At 56.9% G+C, this 17,509-nt stretch overlaps 1 protein-coding gene across 1 annotated transcript in view; it reads left to right on the top strand.

Annotated features, from left to right (window-relative positions):
• The first annotated feature begins 6,660 nt into the window (after positions 1-6,660).
• HSPG2 (heparan sulfate proteoglycan 2) overlaps positions 6,661-17,509 on the top strand; it is a 72,780-nt gene continuing 61,931 nt past the window's right edge. Inside the window, exons 1-4 of the mRNA XM_060259581.1 lie at positions 6,661-6,671; positions 8,610-8,712; positions 14,771-14,906; positions 15,149-15,235. Of these exons, the coding sequence (XP_060115564.1) occupies positions 6,661-6,671; positions 8,610-8,712; positions 14,771-14,906; positions 15,149-15,235 (337 nt within the window). The remainder of the gene's footprint in view (positions 6,672-8,609; positions 8,713-14,770; positions 14,907-15,148; positions 15,236-17,509) is intronic.

Here is a 17,509-nt window from a genome sequence, read left to right as displayed (position 1 = left end):
AACTCAAATATTTATGTCCCTGCTGGCCACAGCAATCCAGCCTGACCTGCCGGCAGCGAAAAGTTCAAACCAGAGAATGGGGGTGGAAGCAGCTTTCCCTCCCTGCCAGGGCCCTGCCTGAGAAGCCCAGCACAGGGGTCCCTGTCATGGCGCCCCACAGGAAAGGAATGTGCCTTCCCCCTGCTCTCCAGTCAAGGCCTCGCGGCTTGGCAGAAAGGGGCAGACAAAGGGGGGAAGGCTTGCTGGGGCACCGCCGTAGGTCCCTGCCGCATGATCAGAGCTGGCGGACCAAGAGCTGGGAGGCTGGGGGAGGTTTCTTAGTGATGGCATCAGCACTCGAGGCCTCAGGCATCTTGCAGAAAGCTTTCTGAGATCAGCCATAAAGATTCAGACCCCTGCTGCGCTCAGTTAAAGAGCAGATCTCAACCCAGGGCGTGGACGTCTTGCATCTTGAGAGCCAGTTTGGTGTGATGGTGAAGACTCCAATCCGGAGAACTGGGAGGTTTGACTCCCCACTCCTCCTCCTCCTCCACACGAAGCCAGCTGGGTGACCTTGGGCAAGTCACAGTTCTCTCAGAACTCTCTCAGCCCCACCTGCCTCACAGGAAGGGAAGGAGACTGTAAGCCACTCATAAGAACATAAGAGAAGCCATGTTGGATCAGGAATGGCCCATCCAGTCCAACACTCTGTGTCACACAGTGGCCAAAAAACCCAGGAGCCATCAGAAGGTCCATCAGTGGGGCCAGGATACCATAAGCCCTCTCACTGTGCCCCCGCCCCCCCCCAAGCACCAAGAAGACAGAGCATCCCTGCCCCAGAAATAAGAAGCCCTGTTGGATCAGGCCAATGGCCCATCCAGTCCAACACTCTGTGTCACATAGTGACCAAAAAACCCAGGCACCATCAGGAGGTCCATCGGTGGGGCCAGGACACTAGAAGCCCTCCACTGTTGCCCCTTCCAAGCACCAAGAATACAGAGCACCACTGTCTCAGAGAAAGAGTTCCAACGATAAGCAGTGGCTAATAGCCACTGATGGACCTTTGCTCCATATGTTCATCCAATCCCCTCTTGAAGCTGTCTATGTTTGCAGCTGCCACCACTTCCTGTGGCAGTGAATTCCATGTGTTAATCACCCTTTGGGGGAAGAAGGACTTCCTTTTATCTATTCTAACCCGACTGCTCAGCAATTTCATTGAGTGCCCAGGAGTTCTCATATTGTGAGAAGGGGAGAAAAGTGCTTCTTTCTCTACCTTCTCTATCCCATGCATCATCTTGTAAACCTCTTTCAGTCGACGTTTCTCCAAGCTAAAGAGCCCCAAGCGTTTTAACCTTTCATTATAGGGAAAGTGTTCCAACCCTTTGATCATTCTAGTTGCCTTTTTCTGGACTTTTTCCAATGCTATTTCTTTTTTGAGGTGCGGTGATGAGAATTGGACACAGTGCTCTGGGGCTGCTTTGAGTAGTGAAAGGCAGGGTGTAGAACCAACTCTTTTTCTTCCCAGGCCTCGTTTCTGCTCTGCTGGCTTGGGACTGCTCTAGTTGTGCCTGAGCAGCTGTCTTGGGCCAGAGAATTCATGGGACAGGAATATGGGAGAAAAATAGCTCTGGGTACAACAGCAGTCCAGGGAGGTGAGAAGAGGGAATGGGCCTTTGTGGGGGGCCTGTTTTTGCTTCTGTGTGTGTGTCATCCCAGGGCATGAAGGCTCTAAGTGAATGTCACATGGGGGGGGGGGAGTGTGCAACAGGCAGGGACTTCTGCCCATCACCCTTCCCAGTGTTGGGCCGTGCTTGCGGGTTCCCAAGCGTCGCCATCTCGGCTGCCGCCTGTCCGGGTGTATTTTTGGCCACTTGACTCTATTTTGGGGAGGCTCCCGGTCGATCTTTTTTCACCAGCTGCAGTTTTTGCCCCTTCTCTTCTGGCATGTCCGTATTCTTTTAAAAAGATCTTCTCTCAGTTGGCCTCATCAGTTTGATTTGCTTTCTATTATAGAAGTTCTGTTGATTCCATTCAATGACTCAGCCGAAAGTATTCCACAGACATCATGGAACAACAAAGTCTGCCCTTTAGTTTTTCCTCATACGCAAATTTATGCAGATTTGATTGGTCAGCTAAAACCAAGCAGCAGAGATTTCTTTTGGCAACAGCCTTGCTTTTGAACAGTTCTAATGCTTCTTCTATGTTATTGTTGACGTTGGGTGGGGGTGGCTTAAGAACATAAGAGGAGCCATGTTGGATCAGGCCAGTGGCCCATCCCGTCCAACAGTCTGTGTCACGCAGCAGCCAAAAAACCCCAGGTGCCATCAGGAGGTCCATCAGTGGGGCCAGAACACTAGAAGTCCTCACACTGTTGCCCCCCCAAGCACCAAGAAGACAGAGCATCACTTGCCCCAGACATAAGAGAAGCCATGTTGGATCAGGCCAGTGGCCCATCCAGTTCAACACTCTGTGTTACACAGTGGCCAAAGAAACCAGGTGCCATCAGGAGGTATACCAGTGGGGCCAGGACACTAGAAGCCCTCCCACTGCTGCCCCCCCAAGCACCAAGAAGACAGAACATCACTTGCCCCAGACATAAGAGAAGCCTTGTTGGATCAGGCCAGTGGCCCATCCAGTTCAACACTCTGTGTTGCAGTGGCCAAAGAAACCAGGCACCATCAGGAGGTCTACCAGTGAGGCCAACACACTAGAAGCCCTCCCGCTGCTGCCCCCCCAAGCATCAAGAATACAGAGCATCTCTGCCCCAGACAGAGAGTTCCATCAAAACGCTGTGGCTAATAGCCACTGATGGATCTCTGCTCCATATGTTTATCCAATCCCTCTTGAAGCTGGCTATGCTTGTAGCTGCCACCACCTCATGTGGCAGTGAATCCCATGTGTTAATCACCCTTGGGTGAAGAAGGACTTCCTTCTATCCGTTCCAACCCGTCTGCTCAGCAATTTATGACTTCTTCTCTGTCCCAGGCTTGCTTCAGTAGGAAGGCTCTTCTCCTGCCCTGCTGATGGCCCTTTCTTTTCTTCCTGGGTTTTTTTGGGAGGGGCACATGGATTAACTCTCCCTGAGATGGGAGCAATTCCCACTGGTATGCATGGGCACCAAGGCATCTGGAGGAGCCTGTCTTGTTCCTTGTGGCCACAGGTGTCCCCTCCCCAGCCTTTAGAATCTGACCACACATGAAATGGGATCTGCAGGAAATGGGGATGACGTCATATCTGGCGGAAGGTGATAAACCCACCAGGAACAATGGCCGAGTCCGCCTCCCCGGGAGTGAGGAAGTGGGGCAAGAGATAATGGAGAAGCAGGGGCCGAGTTGGGGAGCCGAAGGGGGGGACCAAAAGCGTAGGAGGCTGGCTGCCCCTGGCCCTGAGAAGCAAGGGATGGAGGGTCAGGATGTAGCAAGTTCCCCTAGCGGAAAGTTTTCTTTGTCCGTTTGTTTTAGCAACCTTTGCAACTTCAGTCTGTGCCCTGGAAGTGCAGAGATCTATTTTGGAGGCCAAGCATAATGTTTGTGCAGCCATTGATGGAAACCTGACTTTCAGAAGGCAGATAAGGAGAGAGGAGCCTTTTCTAAAGGGGAAGATCTCCTCCCCCCGCCCCCCAATGGTGGCTCCTCACTGCTTCGGATCTAGGCTCGTCGTTCCGCAGCCTGAATTGATGCCACCAGACTGACTTTAGCGTGTTCAAAAATATGCAGCAATGTCTAAGCTATGCTGTGGCTCTGAGATGGAATTCCTGCAGAATTTGAATTGTTTTAAATCCACTGCTTCTTGCTGCCTGTTGAGTACAGAAAGTTGGGATGTTGCCATGCATTCTGGGAGGGGAGAGGCCAGGCGGGGAGTGGCAGACAAGACCCTTTTAAAGCTCCCCCAGTCCTCTGCAGAAACACACACTGGAGCACATGTTAAAAATCCCAATAGAGAGCCCTTTTGATGGCCAGCCTGGGTGCTGAATCATGTCTGTGTATAAAGTACGGGATGCCTGGTGTGCAGCTGCTCCCACTCAGCTCAGAAAGCCGGCAGTGAGCCTGTCTGTGATGGGGCAAGAAGGAAACGACCTGTTAGCGGCACAGGAGAACTTGGCTTGAGAGGGTCCCAGCCAGCCAGAGGACCAGGCGACTCCTGGGCCAGCCCTGTCTCCTGCCGTTCAGTGTCCTTTTCAGCCCTCTGCCCTGTAACTGAGAAGCCTGGGCTCCTGGCCGTTGTCATTTCCATCACGTTGCTCATTTGATGGCGATCTCAGAATGAAAGAAGCCAAGCTGGAATTCTGTGCAATTCTAGAGAACAGGGCCTGCTCCTCCTCCTCCCCCCCCCCCCCCATGGGGTGGCTGGGGGCTGCTTGTAGTTGGCTTTGGAGCACTGGGGTTGGGGAGGTGGTTTGGGGAGATATGGGCAAGTATCCACGGCCAGAACTCTCGGAGTTTCCTTTCACTCCATTCTGCAGCGCTTCTTTTTATGCAGGGGCTGGGTGCGAGCCACACAAAAGTGCCCCGACGGGAGCGAAGGGCTCGGGTCTCCGACCGAGTGCAGCAGCCTGAGTTTTTGCAACAGTGAAGGCTTCCTTGCCAGGGTCCCAGTGGGCCCTTCCCTTTCTGGAGCAAGGGCTGGCACTGCTTTCCTGTGGACTCCCCCGCCCCTTCTTTCTCCTTGGTTAAATGCCTCGTGTTGACTCTGGGGCCGGGGAAGATGGATGGTGCCGCCAGCCATTCATTTCCTCGCCTTCCTGTGTGGGGTCTGGGTAAGTGTTGCCGAAGGAAGCACATTGTTGTCACTCAGCAACCTTAAGTGGTTGTCCACAATGTTTTCTGGAGGAGAGTCAAGTACCAGGGAACATGTCTGTCCCCCGAGGAGCAGGAAGCCTGCAAGTGAGCTGAGCTGCTGGAGAAAAAAGGACTTCCAGCAGCAGGAAGCTGCCTTTGTTCTGCACCTTGAGGGCTGGGGAAGTTCCTTCGAAGGTGCCCAAAGGCCCAGTGCTGTTTGTAGCCAGGCTGACCCTCTGGGGCTCATGGGCTCTTCCACTGGCTGGCAGATACCCTGCTGTTGCAGGGGAAGGAGCCACTGGTAGCCAGCAGGGGCAGCTGAGTCAAGCGGTCACTGTGGCACTGCCAGTCTAGCAGGCTGCTTAGTGCCCTCGACTGTCCTCAGGACAGAAAGAGGAAGACAAGATGGCGGGTGTGTGGCATTGAAGGCTCCCACTCCAGAGGTGCCCATCCCCCGCCCCCTTCTGGTTTGTGTGCAACGGCCCTTGTGCAGGAAACTGAGTTAGGGTCCCAAAGGACTCTTGTGTGTCCCAGAGGGAAGGTGTGAATCAGACGGGGATTGAGCCTGGGCAGGAGGGAGGGAACCAACCGCCTGGGCAGGTGGGCGAGGAAGCAGGCTTCCTTCTGGCTTCAGCTTCCAGAGGAGAGGCTTGAAGGGGCTTACAGGACCGCATGGCGGGGGGCTGTGCTGGCTGGGGAGGGGCGGAGTCATAGCTGAGGGATCTCCTCTTGTGCAGCGCTGCCCTCCACCTGCCCACTTCAGGAAGGGGGCAGACCTTGGAATAGCGAAGATGTGGCTTGTGGGAGTGGTGGCCCTCTCTCGGAGGGGCTGCTGGTTTTCTCCTTGGAGTACAAAGTTGCTTTTTCCAAGGAGGGAGGGAGGGAGGAGCAGGCACAAAAAGGGCACATTTTCATCGGGCTGAAAAAACTGTGCAGCAGGGTGAACCACACGTGGCCACAGGATCCAGGTGGGGTGTCCTTGGGATTCCATGCAGAACTCCGTGCTGGAAACTGCAACCAAATAAATGGATTCAGTTGAGGCGCCTTTGGGTGCATTTATGCCCTGGCCCCGGCAGAATTTTTATCTCTATGGAAGCTTTTTAAACAGGAGGCCGAGAGCGCTCTCCTCTGGGAGGGTCCCTTTGGAAGGAAGCCGCGAAAGAGCAGCTCTGTCACAGTCGGCTCAGAGATTCTGAGAGAGACATTGGTGGCCCCTCAGGGGGAAAGTTCTGCGCAACCTTTCGTGTGCTGCACGCCTGCCTTTTCTGGCCCAGGGGCCTGGTTCCTGCAAAGCAGCAGCCGCTTCCCCCTCAGACCCGGATCCCCAAGCTGAGTTCCAGGCCGGCTCTCCGAGGCGATTCCCTTCCCGGATGCACCAGAAGTGAAGCACAGGCCAGAAACCAGGAGTGAAGTAAATGTTTCCTGGCTGCAGGGAAGGAGAGAGGAAGTTTGCTGCTGCTGCACAAGGCAAGGCAGAGGGGGTGGGGTGCAGCAGGGAAGACCCCCCCCCCCCCAGCATAGGAGGAGGACGTGCAGAGCCGCTGCCTGTCACAGGAGAGGGCTCTTGCCTTACCTGCTCTCCCACCCAGCCGCTGCCTCTGCCAGGGAAAGCGGCCTCCTTCATCCACTCCTTCCTTTGTAGCTGCTGCCAAGCGAGGCTGCTTCCTGCGCTTCAACTTGGCATTCTTTTCTTGGCACCTCAGGGCAGGAATTTCCAACATTTCGACAGCAATTTACCTGCCTCCCTTGTGGGCCCGGATGGAGTTGCATCGGGAGGCCTGTCTTTGGGGGTGATTTATGGCTTGGGTGCTGGAAGTCCCTCTGGGGGGAGCTGCAGGGAGCCCCCCCACCCCACCCCACCAGCCTCTCTCCTCTCAGGAAACAGAGCCCATGAAGGGGAGGCATGGCGCGTGGGTAGGAGCCAGTGGAGTCTTGTTCCTTTGCTCTGTCAAAAGGAACATTTCACCTCAGCAAGAAGATGAGGACATGGTGCTTTCTTCCTCTCCCCCCTCCAAACCACAGATGCTCCCAGGAGGAGCACTGGGAAGCAGAAGCCACATCTGGAAACTGGATTTGCCTTCTGCATCCAAACCCTGGGGCCAGTTCAGTGGATCTGGACAAGGAATAGATGAAGGAAGAACAAAGGAAAGGATTCACCTGACCATGAACAGAGTGGAGGAATGGTGGGACAGAAATGTGACTAAACAGATTTTCACAGGGGGCCGATGACTTCCAGGCACTCGCCATCCCCAAACCCTCCCTTCCTAGGAGTGTGATGCAACTAAATAGAATTAAAAAGAAAGCCCCGCCCCTCTAAATAAAACAGGCGTGTGATGAAGCGTGCTCATTTGCAGGGCCTGGCCAGGGGGTGCCTGTTTCCCCAGCAGCTCCTCTGGTGTCTCTCTTGCAAGCAGGAGAGCAAAACCTGCAGGATTGTTGCATAGCCTGGACAGGCTGCAAGGGGGGTGGGGGGTGGGAGGGGGCATCTAGTCCACGAAGCTGCTCTCAGGATGCAAGAAGGGAAGCCAGAGGCGAGAGCTGGTTGTGTGTCTTGCACTTGGGTGGGAAGTGCAACTTATGCCAAAGCAGCTGCATGGTTGCTCCCCTCCCCCCACATACCAAGAATGCAGCCCCCCCCCCACTACATGATCTCAGGGAAGGGCCGTGGTGTGTGTTGCTGCCCCCCCCCCCTGAAATCAAGGCTCCTGAGTAGTGGCGTATTCTGTCCCCACCACTGGACGAAATCCACCCCATCAGTCCAGCCAATGCAACACAGTCCCTGGGTGCTGACGGCTAGCTTTGCCCTGCCTGAGGTGGTCAGGAATGGCTGGCTACCCGCACTCTTTCTTTGTAGCCTGGGGAGGCCAAATGCAGCTTGTGCGGCAGAGAAAACAGCAGAAAGGCGCTGTGGTCTGAGGCCAGTTCCCGGGAAGGTTTCTGGCAAGCAGGCCGGCTGTTCCCTTCCTGGACTATTTTCTCCTGTTGCTCTTTGGCTGCATGATCTCATTCTTTGTCTCAAATAGCCCCTGTTCTCTTCCCGGCCCACCCCCCTCTTCTGGGGCGACAGGTGCAAGGGGCTGCGTGGGGAGGGAGGCGGGCTTCTCTTTCCCTGCTTGCAGCAATCCTCAGCTCTGTTGGGGGGGGGGGGGGCGTGTTTATGGCTTTGCCACTCCTAGGGGCAGGCATGGTGGTGCTGCCACTCTGCTCACACTTCCCTGCTGCTGGATGGAGTTTGGGGTTCCCCAAGGTTACAACTCGTGACACAGCTTAGAGGCGGGGTCTCAAGTAGGCTGGGAGCCCTTGCGGGGAGGAGGGAGCTGTGGGTGGTGGGTCCTTCGTGGGAAGGAGTGGAGTCAGCAGGAGAAGCCTCCCCTGGCCAGCTCTTGGTGGCAGCCAGACCAGCCATAAGCACTTGCCGGTAGGTGGCAGGAGCCCCTTCCGGGTGCTGGCTGGGTGTGGTGAGGATTCCTGTGACCAGCACGCCTCCCATGAGCCCTGCCCTGAGCATCCCTCCCTCCCTCCCTCCCCAGGCTGACCTTGGTGCCTTGCTGGTTCTTGCGCCACAGTGGGTGGCAGGCGCTGTGCCAGGAATCTTTTGGCTGGCACCAAAGGTGGCTGCTGCCTGGCTTGGATGCCTCTCAGGTTGGCACCAACCATGAGAGCTGGCAGTGATGGACTCCCGCCACCCCCCCTGCGTCTGTGGAGGCCTGGTGCCCCGGGTGTGCTTGGAGGCTGGCACGGTGCCCCACTGGCATTTGCAGTCAGCATGGCTCGCCAGCTCCTGTTTCCCCTCTGCCTTTTCACGCCCTTTCAGGCACCCCAGCCTGATTAAATCCCCTTTCATGTCTCCAGCCTGGCCCTTTGTCCCAGGCCCGGCCAGCCTGCAGTAATGCGGCCCGCGGTGTTTGCTCAGGAAAGTGCTGCCCTGTCGAATTCCAGCTCTGCTCCGTCTGCCGTGGGCTGTTGCATTAGGCAGCTCTGCTGCCGGGGGGGGGGGGGTCAGGCTGCTGCTTCCACCTGAGCAGGGAAGACATTGTTGGGGCGCAGGGCTGGCTGGGAGCAGGTGGAGGCAGGTGCAGCCCCATCCCTGGACCACAGAGGCAGATCTGCCCCAAGGCCAGCAGCCCAGCTCCCTCCCTAGAGAGCCACCGCCCACCAGGGCTGCAGGGAAAGGACTCTGACGCTGGGCCACCCACACCAGTGCTGTCAAACTGCCCTCTCCTGAGGCAGCTCCAGGTCGTCTGCTCTGACTGGCAGCAGCTCCTCCACATCTGCTCCTCGCAGACCCTAAGAAGACCTGCTGCTTCCAAAGCCCCCAGGAGGTTCATAACAACATCAGAGAAGCCCTGTTGGATCAGGCCAGTGGCCCATCCAGTCCAACACTCTGTGTCACAGAAGAACATAAGAGAAGGCATGTTGGATCAGGCCAGTGGCCCATCCAGTCCAACACTCTGTGTCACATAAGAACAGAAGAGAAGCCCTGTTGGATCAGGCCAGTGGCCCAGCCAGTCCAACACTCTGTGTCACAGAAGAACATAAGAGAAGCCATGTTGGATCAGGCCAGTGGCCCATCCAGTCCAACACTCTGTGTCACATAAGAACATAAGAGAAGCCCTGTTGGATCAGGCCAGTGGCCCATCCACTCTGTGTCACACAGGGGCCAAAAATCCCAGGCGCCATCAGGAGGGTCACCAGTGGGGCTAGAAGCCCTCCCACTGTGCCCCCCCCAAGCACCAAGGATACAGAACATCACTGCCCCAGACATAAGAACATCAGAGAAGCCATGTTGAATTAGGCCAGTGACGCATCCAGTCCAACACTCTGTGTCACACAGTGGCCAAAAATCCCAGGCGCCATCAGGAGGTCCATCAGTAGGGCCAGGACACTAGAAGCCCTCCCATTGTTGCCCCCCCGCCAAGCACCAAGAATACAGAACATCACTGCCCCAGATATAAGAGAAGCTGTGTTGGATCAGGCCAATGGCCCATCCAGTCCAACACTCTTGTGTCACACGGGCCAAAAATCCCAGGCACCATCAGGAGGTCCACCAGTGGGTCTCCTTCTTTCTTTGGGGAGGAGGGGGTCTTCCTGAGAGGTGGCAGGAAGTGGGGCCACAGACCTTCTGCACACACAAGCAGCCTGTCCCTCTGGAAGGAGGAGTACCCAACCCCCTCAGCAGTTAGTAGAAGGTGATGTCCTCACCAAACTTTGCCAACAGACAGGTTCTGGGGCTGACACCCACCAGGAAGGGTTTGCAGCAAGTCTCTGGCTTGAAGGGTGGTGGTTACTTTGAGGAGAAAGAAAAGCATTCTTCTTCCGCCTGTGCTCGTCAGAGATACTCTTGTTTTTATTCTCCGTGTGCTCTGTAGCTGAGCCCAGTGCAGCCCCTAAGGAAGCCCCCTCCCACCTAAGATGAGCGGGTTCCTTGCAGCTGGGCTGCCGTTGGACAGAGCCAGAGGTGGTGGTGGGGAGACATCTGACAGCAGCAGTGCCACGCCCCCCCCCCCCACACACACACTGATCAGGGCCCGAGTCCTGTGAGTGGAAGAAGCCTCTGGAGAGATGGAAGACCCAGAGCCCTCCCCCCCTCCTTCCCAGCCCCTGCGGGATCTCTGGTCAAGGAGGCTTCTCAGCCACTAGAAGAAGGGGAAGCCCCCCCCCAGCTCCCTCACACCCTGTGCCCTGCCTGCACCTGGGAGCAGTTCTGCCCGCAGAGCCTTGGCCTAGCATGGGGATGGGTGCTTGGCTTTAATCCTAGCAAGATGAGCCCCTGTCCAGACAGGCATCCAGCCACAGACCCAGCCTGGGAACCGGTGGAGCTGCCTGCTGCTCAGGTCCGATGGAGGGCCTGGGGCTGTGTGTGACTTGAGGAGGGGCCCACGGCCTCTCCTTCCCAGCAGCTGCTTTGGCCTCCTGGCTTGTGGAGTCCTTCCCTCCGAGGAGTCCCTGGGCCTGGACATTAGCAGGCGGGTTGTGCATTCTGGTGTGTGTGTGGGGGGGGGGGGGTTGAGGGAGGAGAGGGGTCATGGCGCTGCACACTGGCTTGCAGACAAGTCACAACACAGAACAACTGATATGGAGAACCACAGTGCTTATCGCGACAAATTACGAAGAATAAACTTAAACTAAAAGCATAATATAAATACCGAACAATACAAAACTGAAACAGATGCTCCAATGTGATCTAATCTAACAGTTTTCAAGAATCACAATAATACATCGTTTTCAAAGTCCCCACTATGGAAGAATATTTTCTTATTGGAGAATTGTCGTCTTTTCAATTCAGTTCTTCCATGGCAGAGAGACTTTCATCCAGTTGTGTGTTCTCCATATCAGTCGTACTCTGGCTTTGGCTGCTTCCCTGGTCTCTCGAGGTCTGGAGAACAGGCTCTGGGCTTTGCTGGGCCTGGCCCTGGCCCTGGAATCTGCTGGGGTGGGGGGCAGCAGCAGCTCACAGGCAATTCTCCTGAATGGGGGCCTGGGGGCTCCTCTGCCTGGTGGCTTGTGGCCTGCTCAGACATCCTGCCCTCCCAGCATTCCTGCAGCTGGGTGAGGTGCAAGATGGAGGCAGCCGTTGGTGCTGGGGGGGGGGGGCAGAGGCAGCTGCTTTGGCTCCTCCCACCTCTGCCCAAAATGAGGTGGCCCATCCTGCCTCCCTTGGACAGTGTGAACCAGAGCTAGTTCAGGGTGTGCATTGATGGGAGTGGGGGGGTTTGCCTGGGAGGCAGGGCCTGTCTGTCTGTCTGTCTGTCAAGCAAGCCAGATTTTTTAAAAAAAACAACCTACGCCTCTGCCGTCTGCTCAGCCAGGTGGGGGGGGGGGCCTGAGAGTGGGGACTGGCTGGAGGGGAGACCCTGCCTTGGAGCGCCAGTGGCCACAGCATGAGGGCCAGCCTCCAGCTGGTCACTGTTGTCTGGTCCTTGGTCGCTTGAGTGCCTTGGAATTCCGCTGTCTCTTGGCAGGGCATCCCCCTTTGCTGGCTTCTGGGCTGCTCAGCCCTCCCCTTCCAGCTTCTGGAATCCTGTGGGCTGAAGCCCCGTCTTTGCAGAGCCAGTGGCCAGTTGCTGGGGAGAAGGGCCAGCCTTCCCTTCCCTTCCTTCCTGGCCGGAGGATTCGTAAGCACTTCCTTGCCACAGGGCTTTCTCTGAGCAGGGATTGCGGGAATCCGCCGTGGGAGGGAGAAAGGGAGGCTGGCTGGGGATGAGCTCACTGCCCCCTTCTCCCCTCTCTTCCTCCGGCTCCAAAAGTGACTCTGGTCCTCAGCAATGTCTGTGAGGTGCTTGCCAGGCGGTTTCTGCAGCTGTGAGTTGGGGGGGGGGGGGCTGTGACCGGAGATGGGGGCTCTCCTGGGTGCAATGGACTGGAGCCAGTTGGCTGCAAGGCCCTCCAGCGGCCGTGGCTGCAGGAAGGCTCATTGGTGGGCTGTGTCTGGCGTGTGCTCGGCCTGAACTGGGTCACCTCCCTTAGCTGCGCTGCAGATGCACAGTGCATCCTTGAGCAATCGCCCAGTGCACGTCCATCCATTGTCCCAATGGCCCGCTGAGGGGCTTATCCTTTGGCTTTCTTGGCTGGGGGCTGGGTTCTAAGGCCAAGTGGGGCTGGAGCTGAGCTGAAAGCCACTGACTTTCACCTCCTGAGGCCCCGGAGCATCAGCCTGGCTTTACTGCGGTGTCACAACCTCATTTGGTGTGTGGTCTTCTCCAGATAGCTCTTGCTCCACCCCTGCAGCCCTAAAATTCCTTGAATTCTGTGCCAGCGGCAAGCACAGCAATACTCCCCGACCAGCTTTTTGCATGCAGTCCTTTCTGCATACTTGATCCTCTTCTAGAATTCAGAGGAGAGCCCTGAAGCTCTTTGCCACTTGTCCTTTTCTCCAGCTCTTGCAGACAGTACCCAGGCGCCCTCAGGCCCCAGGAGAGCTAGAGACTCTCAGGTTCTGAGAAAGGAAGCTGGCTGTGAGGAAATCCTTTCTGGAATTACCCTTTGGTGTCCTTCAGCCAGGAAAAGGCAAACCCCGGCTTCCCCTTCGGAGGATTTCACTGGATGTGTAATGAAGAGCTTTGGGAGTTCTGTTTCGCCTCTCTTTACTCTGTCTGTTAAGTAGGAAATGCCCCTCATGAAAGGGTCTCTGCCCACTGCAGGCCCTGGACGCCAGCTAGGAGAGCAACTCCATTAGCACTTCGTTGGCACAAACTGTTGTGCTCTGAGTGTGGAAAATCAGCTGGCATCTTGTGCCCTTGGAAGTGGCAGCGGCTGGTTTGCACTGAGAAGGACTCTGGGCAGGAAATCCAGGCTGACTTTGCCGTGTCTCTCGTCTCAGGCCTGCCTTTTAAAAGGAGGCTGCAGCTCGTCTCTTGTCATTTGAGATTCAGAAAATGTCAAAGGTGTGTTGTGTCCTCAGTTGGTTGGAACCAGCTCTAGCAGCTTGGAGGAGGAGCTGGTCAAGGAGCTCAGGAATGTTGGGCCTGGGATCCATGCTGAGAAGTGTGGGAAGTGGCTGCAGAAAGGAAGAAGAAGCTAGACAGACAGGGGAGTAGGGATCCGTCTGGAAAAGAGACGGTGTCATGATCCTAGGCCTAGTGTGGCCTACAGGCTCCAAGAAAGCCTGTGTAGGAGTAGCTGCAGGGCCTACATTTCCCAAGATCCCTTCTGTCCCTCTGATTGGGTGAAAGCAGTTTTGGAGGGGAAATTGGCCCAATGAAGGCTAGAGGATGGGACCTGGAAGGAAGGAAATAAAAGGCCTGCTAGGGACAGGGAAAGGCTGGGCTGGAAAGAGGCTGCAGCTGGAGGAGGAGGAGGAGGAAGGTTATTTTTCTGTCCTTTTGCCGTGTTACTCTGTGTGTTGTATAATCCCCAGGTGGGGGCAGGGGATCCCCCAGTTTGGAGGCCCTCCCCCCGCTTCAGGGTCGTCAGAAAGCGGGGGGAGGGGAGGGAAATGTCTGCTGGGAACTCTATTATTCCCTAGGGAGATTTATTCCCTTAGAAAATAATGGAGAATTGATCCGCAGGTATCTGGGGCTCTGGGGGGGGGACTGTTTTTTGAGGTAGAGGCACCAAATTTTCAGTATAGCATCTAGTGCCTGTCCCCAAAATACCCCCGAAGTTTCAAAAAGATTGGACCAGGGGGTCCAATTCTATGAGCCCCAAAAGAAGGTGCCCCTATCCTTCATTATTTCCTATGGAAGGAAGGAATTGAAAATGCTCGTCACAGCCTTGATCTTGGCTCCACCCCTAATGTCTCCTGGCTCCACCCCCAAAGTCCCCAGTTATTTCTTAAATTGGACTTGGCAACCCTACGAAAGATGCAGGGGGTGGGTTTGGGTGCTGTAGGCCGTTCTGGACCGGCCTGACCAGAGTGGGGGCAGCTAGTAGAGGCCTTCCCTGGTCCCCTCTGCGGGTCAGTCGGAACCCAGGGCCAGAGAGTGGCCCAAGAAGAAGTGCAAGTTGGGCTTCGGAAGGCCCCTGGTTGGCGGGTGCCCTGGGCTGGAAGCCCCTGGGGCCTGCCTTGCAGGAGACCCCTGCCCCCCAGGCAGCTGTGCCCTGGGATGCACGCCCCTGGTGGAAACAGCTGCTTTGCCCCATATCCCTCAGTGAATTCAAGCCCCTTATCGAAACCACTTCCAACTGGGCTGGGAGTTCTTGCGTTTGTTCTTCCTGCCTCACGGCAGCCTGAGAGGGACTTGGTGTGGCTGCTGAGCCTGAAGGGTGGTTCACAGTGAATGCTCTTGATACCGGCTGCATTCTGGCTGCTGCTAGATTCCCTGTGAGACTTGTGACCCATACATTCTCCCCCTCTTAGCCACTGCGCCAGAACTTCAAGCAGCCCGCGGAGGAGGAGGAACGTGTGGGGCAGCTTGTCTCAGGACACCAGCTCTGGGGAGGGACCAGAAGGGAGTTTGGTGGGGGGCGGGAAAGGACCCTGGGGCATGCTCTGGAGGGGCATTTTGGCAAGAAGGGAGGCAGGAGGAGTTCTGCTCCCCACAGCCTTCCTGCCTGTCTTTTGCTGCATGCAGGTGGCCCAGGCTGCCAAAGGCCGGCAGGAGGCCTCCTTCCCAGAAGACACAGAATCAGAGGCTCTGGGCCGGCACTGGAGGAGCTACGCGGATCTTTCGGATGATGAGGACCTGCTGGCCGATGAGGCGTCAGGAGGTAGGAGGAGGGTGGGGGCCGTTCTGACTGGCATCTCTCTGCCCTGTCTGTGGGTGTGGCGGGAGGCCCTGCCCTCCTTCGCAGGACTGGGAGCAGTCCGGGGTGGTGCCCGGCTTCCCTGTCTCTTGGGGCATGAGGCGTCTCTCTGATGCTCCTCCTCGGGAGCTGCTCCCACGGGACGTTGGAGGGGAGGCCTTGGGCTTTGGCTTCCTGCTCATGGCTCCTCTGGGTTCCCCTTGCAGATGGGAATGGCAGCGGAGAGAATGGCAGCGGCATCGTCTTCCCAGACCCTCACCCCCTGGCCACCGCCCACCCCCTCACCCCCACAGGTAAGGCGCCAGGCCGACGGGTGGGGGGAGGCTGCGGGGGCTGCCTGAAGGGACACTGCCGGGCCCAGGGAGCGTCTTGCTGAAGATGTGAGCTGCTGAAATCGGACTGGCCTGCCAAAGTTTGCAAAGCCGCCTCTGGGGTGATTGGCGGGCCTGCAGCAGGCTTGTGACTTCTCCAGCAGCTTCCCTGGCACATCTGCCCAGGTGCAGGGAATGGTGGAGGGCACTGGGTGGGAGAGCTGCTTCGTACTCTGGGTGGGGGGGGCAGCAGGCAACGTCTGTGGGGTGGGGCACTGGACTGCTGAGGGTGGGTGGTACTTCTGCTGTCTGAGGGCGGGGCAGGGTGCCCGGGGAGTATTCCAGAACCTCCAGCCACAGCCAGGGTGGTGGTGGGGGGGGGTCTGCAGAAGGTCTTGGGAGCACGGCCACACCAGAAGGGCTGGTGGAGGAGGGCTGTCCCCAGGCCAGGGTGCATTTCTTTGCCAGTCGCACCAAGGTGCTGCATTGCCATTGGTTGAGAGTATGAACCAGGTGTTCAGTTCAGGCCAAGTGGGTGGCAGTGGCAGTACAGGGGGCAGTGCCCATCTCCTCTCCTACTCTGGCACCTCACCCCATCACTTGGCCAGAGAACTGGCTCCAGCTACCCCGGGAGACATGCCAGAGATGCCCAGTCTGGCCACCAGATGCTGATTTTTGGCCTGAGAGAGAGAGAGAGGATTCCCACCTGGGGCCAGGCCTGTGTGGTTTCCCTGTTGTTGGTCACCTCCTAAGCACTGGGGCACAAGCTGCTTGGGAGCCTCTCTGTCCTCCAGGGGAGGGAGGCTTGACTGGGCAGGCTGCAGCTGCCTGTCCCCCAGATGTCTCCGTGGCCTGGTGAGAGAGCACCATGTCAGCACTGTCTATTTCAAGAAACACCGCTCCTTCGTGTTAAAATTTTGGTTGGGGAGCTCCAGACCACTTTGCTATGCCACAAGGCATCCCAGAGCTAGGCAGGTGTTGGTGGGTGAGCCCCGTCCCTCGGGCTGCAGAGTGGAGATGCTCTGGGGGTTACCCTCGCACTAGGGTGCTGCCAGGGGAAGCTGGCTGGTGGTGCTGATTAGCTCCTCTACAGTGACCCACTGAGGCCATGGTATTTGGGGGGTGCTGTGGAAGGATGAGTTGCATTCAGTGTTGCAGGATGAGCTGAGGGCAGTGGGGAAGGCAGTGTGGTCCTTCTCTACTCTCCTTCCTTCCTTCCTTCCTTCCTTCCTTCCTTCCTTCCTTCCTTCCTTCCTTCCTTCCTTCCTTCCTTCCTTCCTTCCTTCCTTCCTTCCTCCCTCCCTCCCTCCCTCTCTCTCTCCCTCCCTCCCTGCCTTCCTCCCTCCCTCCCCTTCCCTTCCTTCCCTCCCTTCCTTCCTTTCTTCCTTCCCTCCCTGCCTCCATCCCTTACTTTCCTTCCTTCCTTCCCTCCCTCCCTCACTTCCCTTCCCTTTCTCCCTCCCTCCTCCTTCCCTTTCTTCCTTCCTTCCTTCCCTTCCTGCCTCCCTCACTTCCCTTCCCTTCCTTCCTTCCTCCCTTCCTTCCTCCCTCCCTCCCTCCCTCCCTTCCTTCCTTCCTTCCTTCCTTCCTTCCTTCCTTCCTTCCTTCCTCCCTCCCTCCCTCCCTCCATTCCTTTCTTCCTTCCCTCCCTCCATTCCTCCCTCACTTCCTTCCTCCCTCCCTTCCTCCCTTCCTTCCTTCCTTCCTTCCTCCCTCCATTCCTTCCTTCCTTCCTTCCCTCCCTCCATTCCTCCCTCACTTCCTTCCTCCCTCCCTCCCTCCCTCCCTTCCTTCCTTCCTTCCTTCCTTCCTTCCTTCCTTCCTTCCTTCCTTCCTTCCTTCCTTCCTTCCTCCCTCCCTCCCTCCCTCCCTCCCTTCCTTCCTCCCTTCCTCCCTCCATTCCTTCCTTCCTTCCCTCCCTCCATTCCTCCCTCACTTCCTTCCTCCCTCCCTGCCTCCCTCCCTCACTTTCCTTTCCTTTCCTTTCCTTTCCTTTCCTTTCCTTTCCTTTCCTTTCCTTTCCTTTCCTTTCCTTTCCTTTCTGTCCCTTCCCTTCCTCCATTCCTTCCTTCCTTCCTTCCTTCCTTCCTTCCTTCCTTCCTTCCTTCCTTCCTTCCTTCCTCCCTCCCTCCCTCCCTCTCTCTCTCCCTCCCTCCCTGCCTTCCTCCCTCCCTCCCTCCCCTTCCCTTCCTTCCCTCCCTTTCTTCCTTTCTTCCTTCCCTCCCTGCCTCCATCCCTTACTTTCCTTCCTTCCCT

This window comes from Heteronotia binoei, chromosome 18, assembly GCF_032191835.1.
Source record: "Heteronotia binoei isolate CCM8104 ecotype False Entrance Well chromosome 18, APGP_CSIRO_Hbin_v1, whole genome shotgun sequence".
Lineage (NCBI taxonomy): Eukaryota > Metazoa > Chordata > Lepidosauria > Squamata > Gekkonidae > Heteronotia > Heteronotia binoei.
This window is presented reverse-complemented; position numbering and strand designations above follow the sequence as displayed.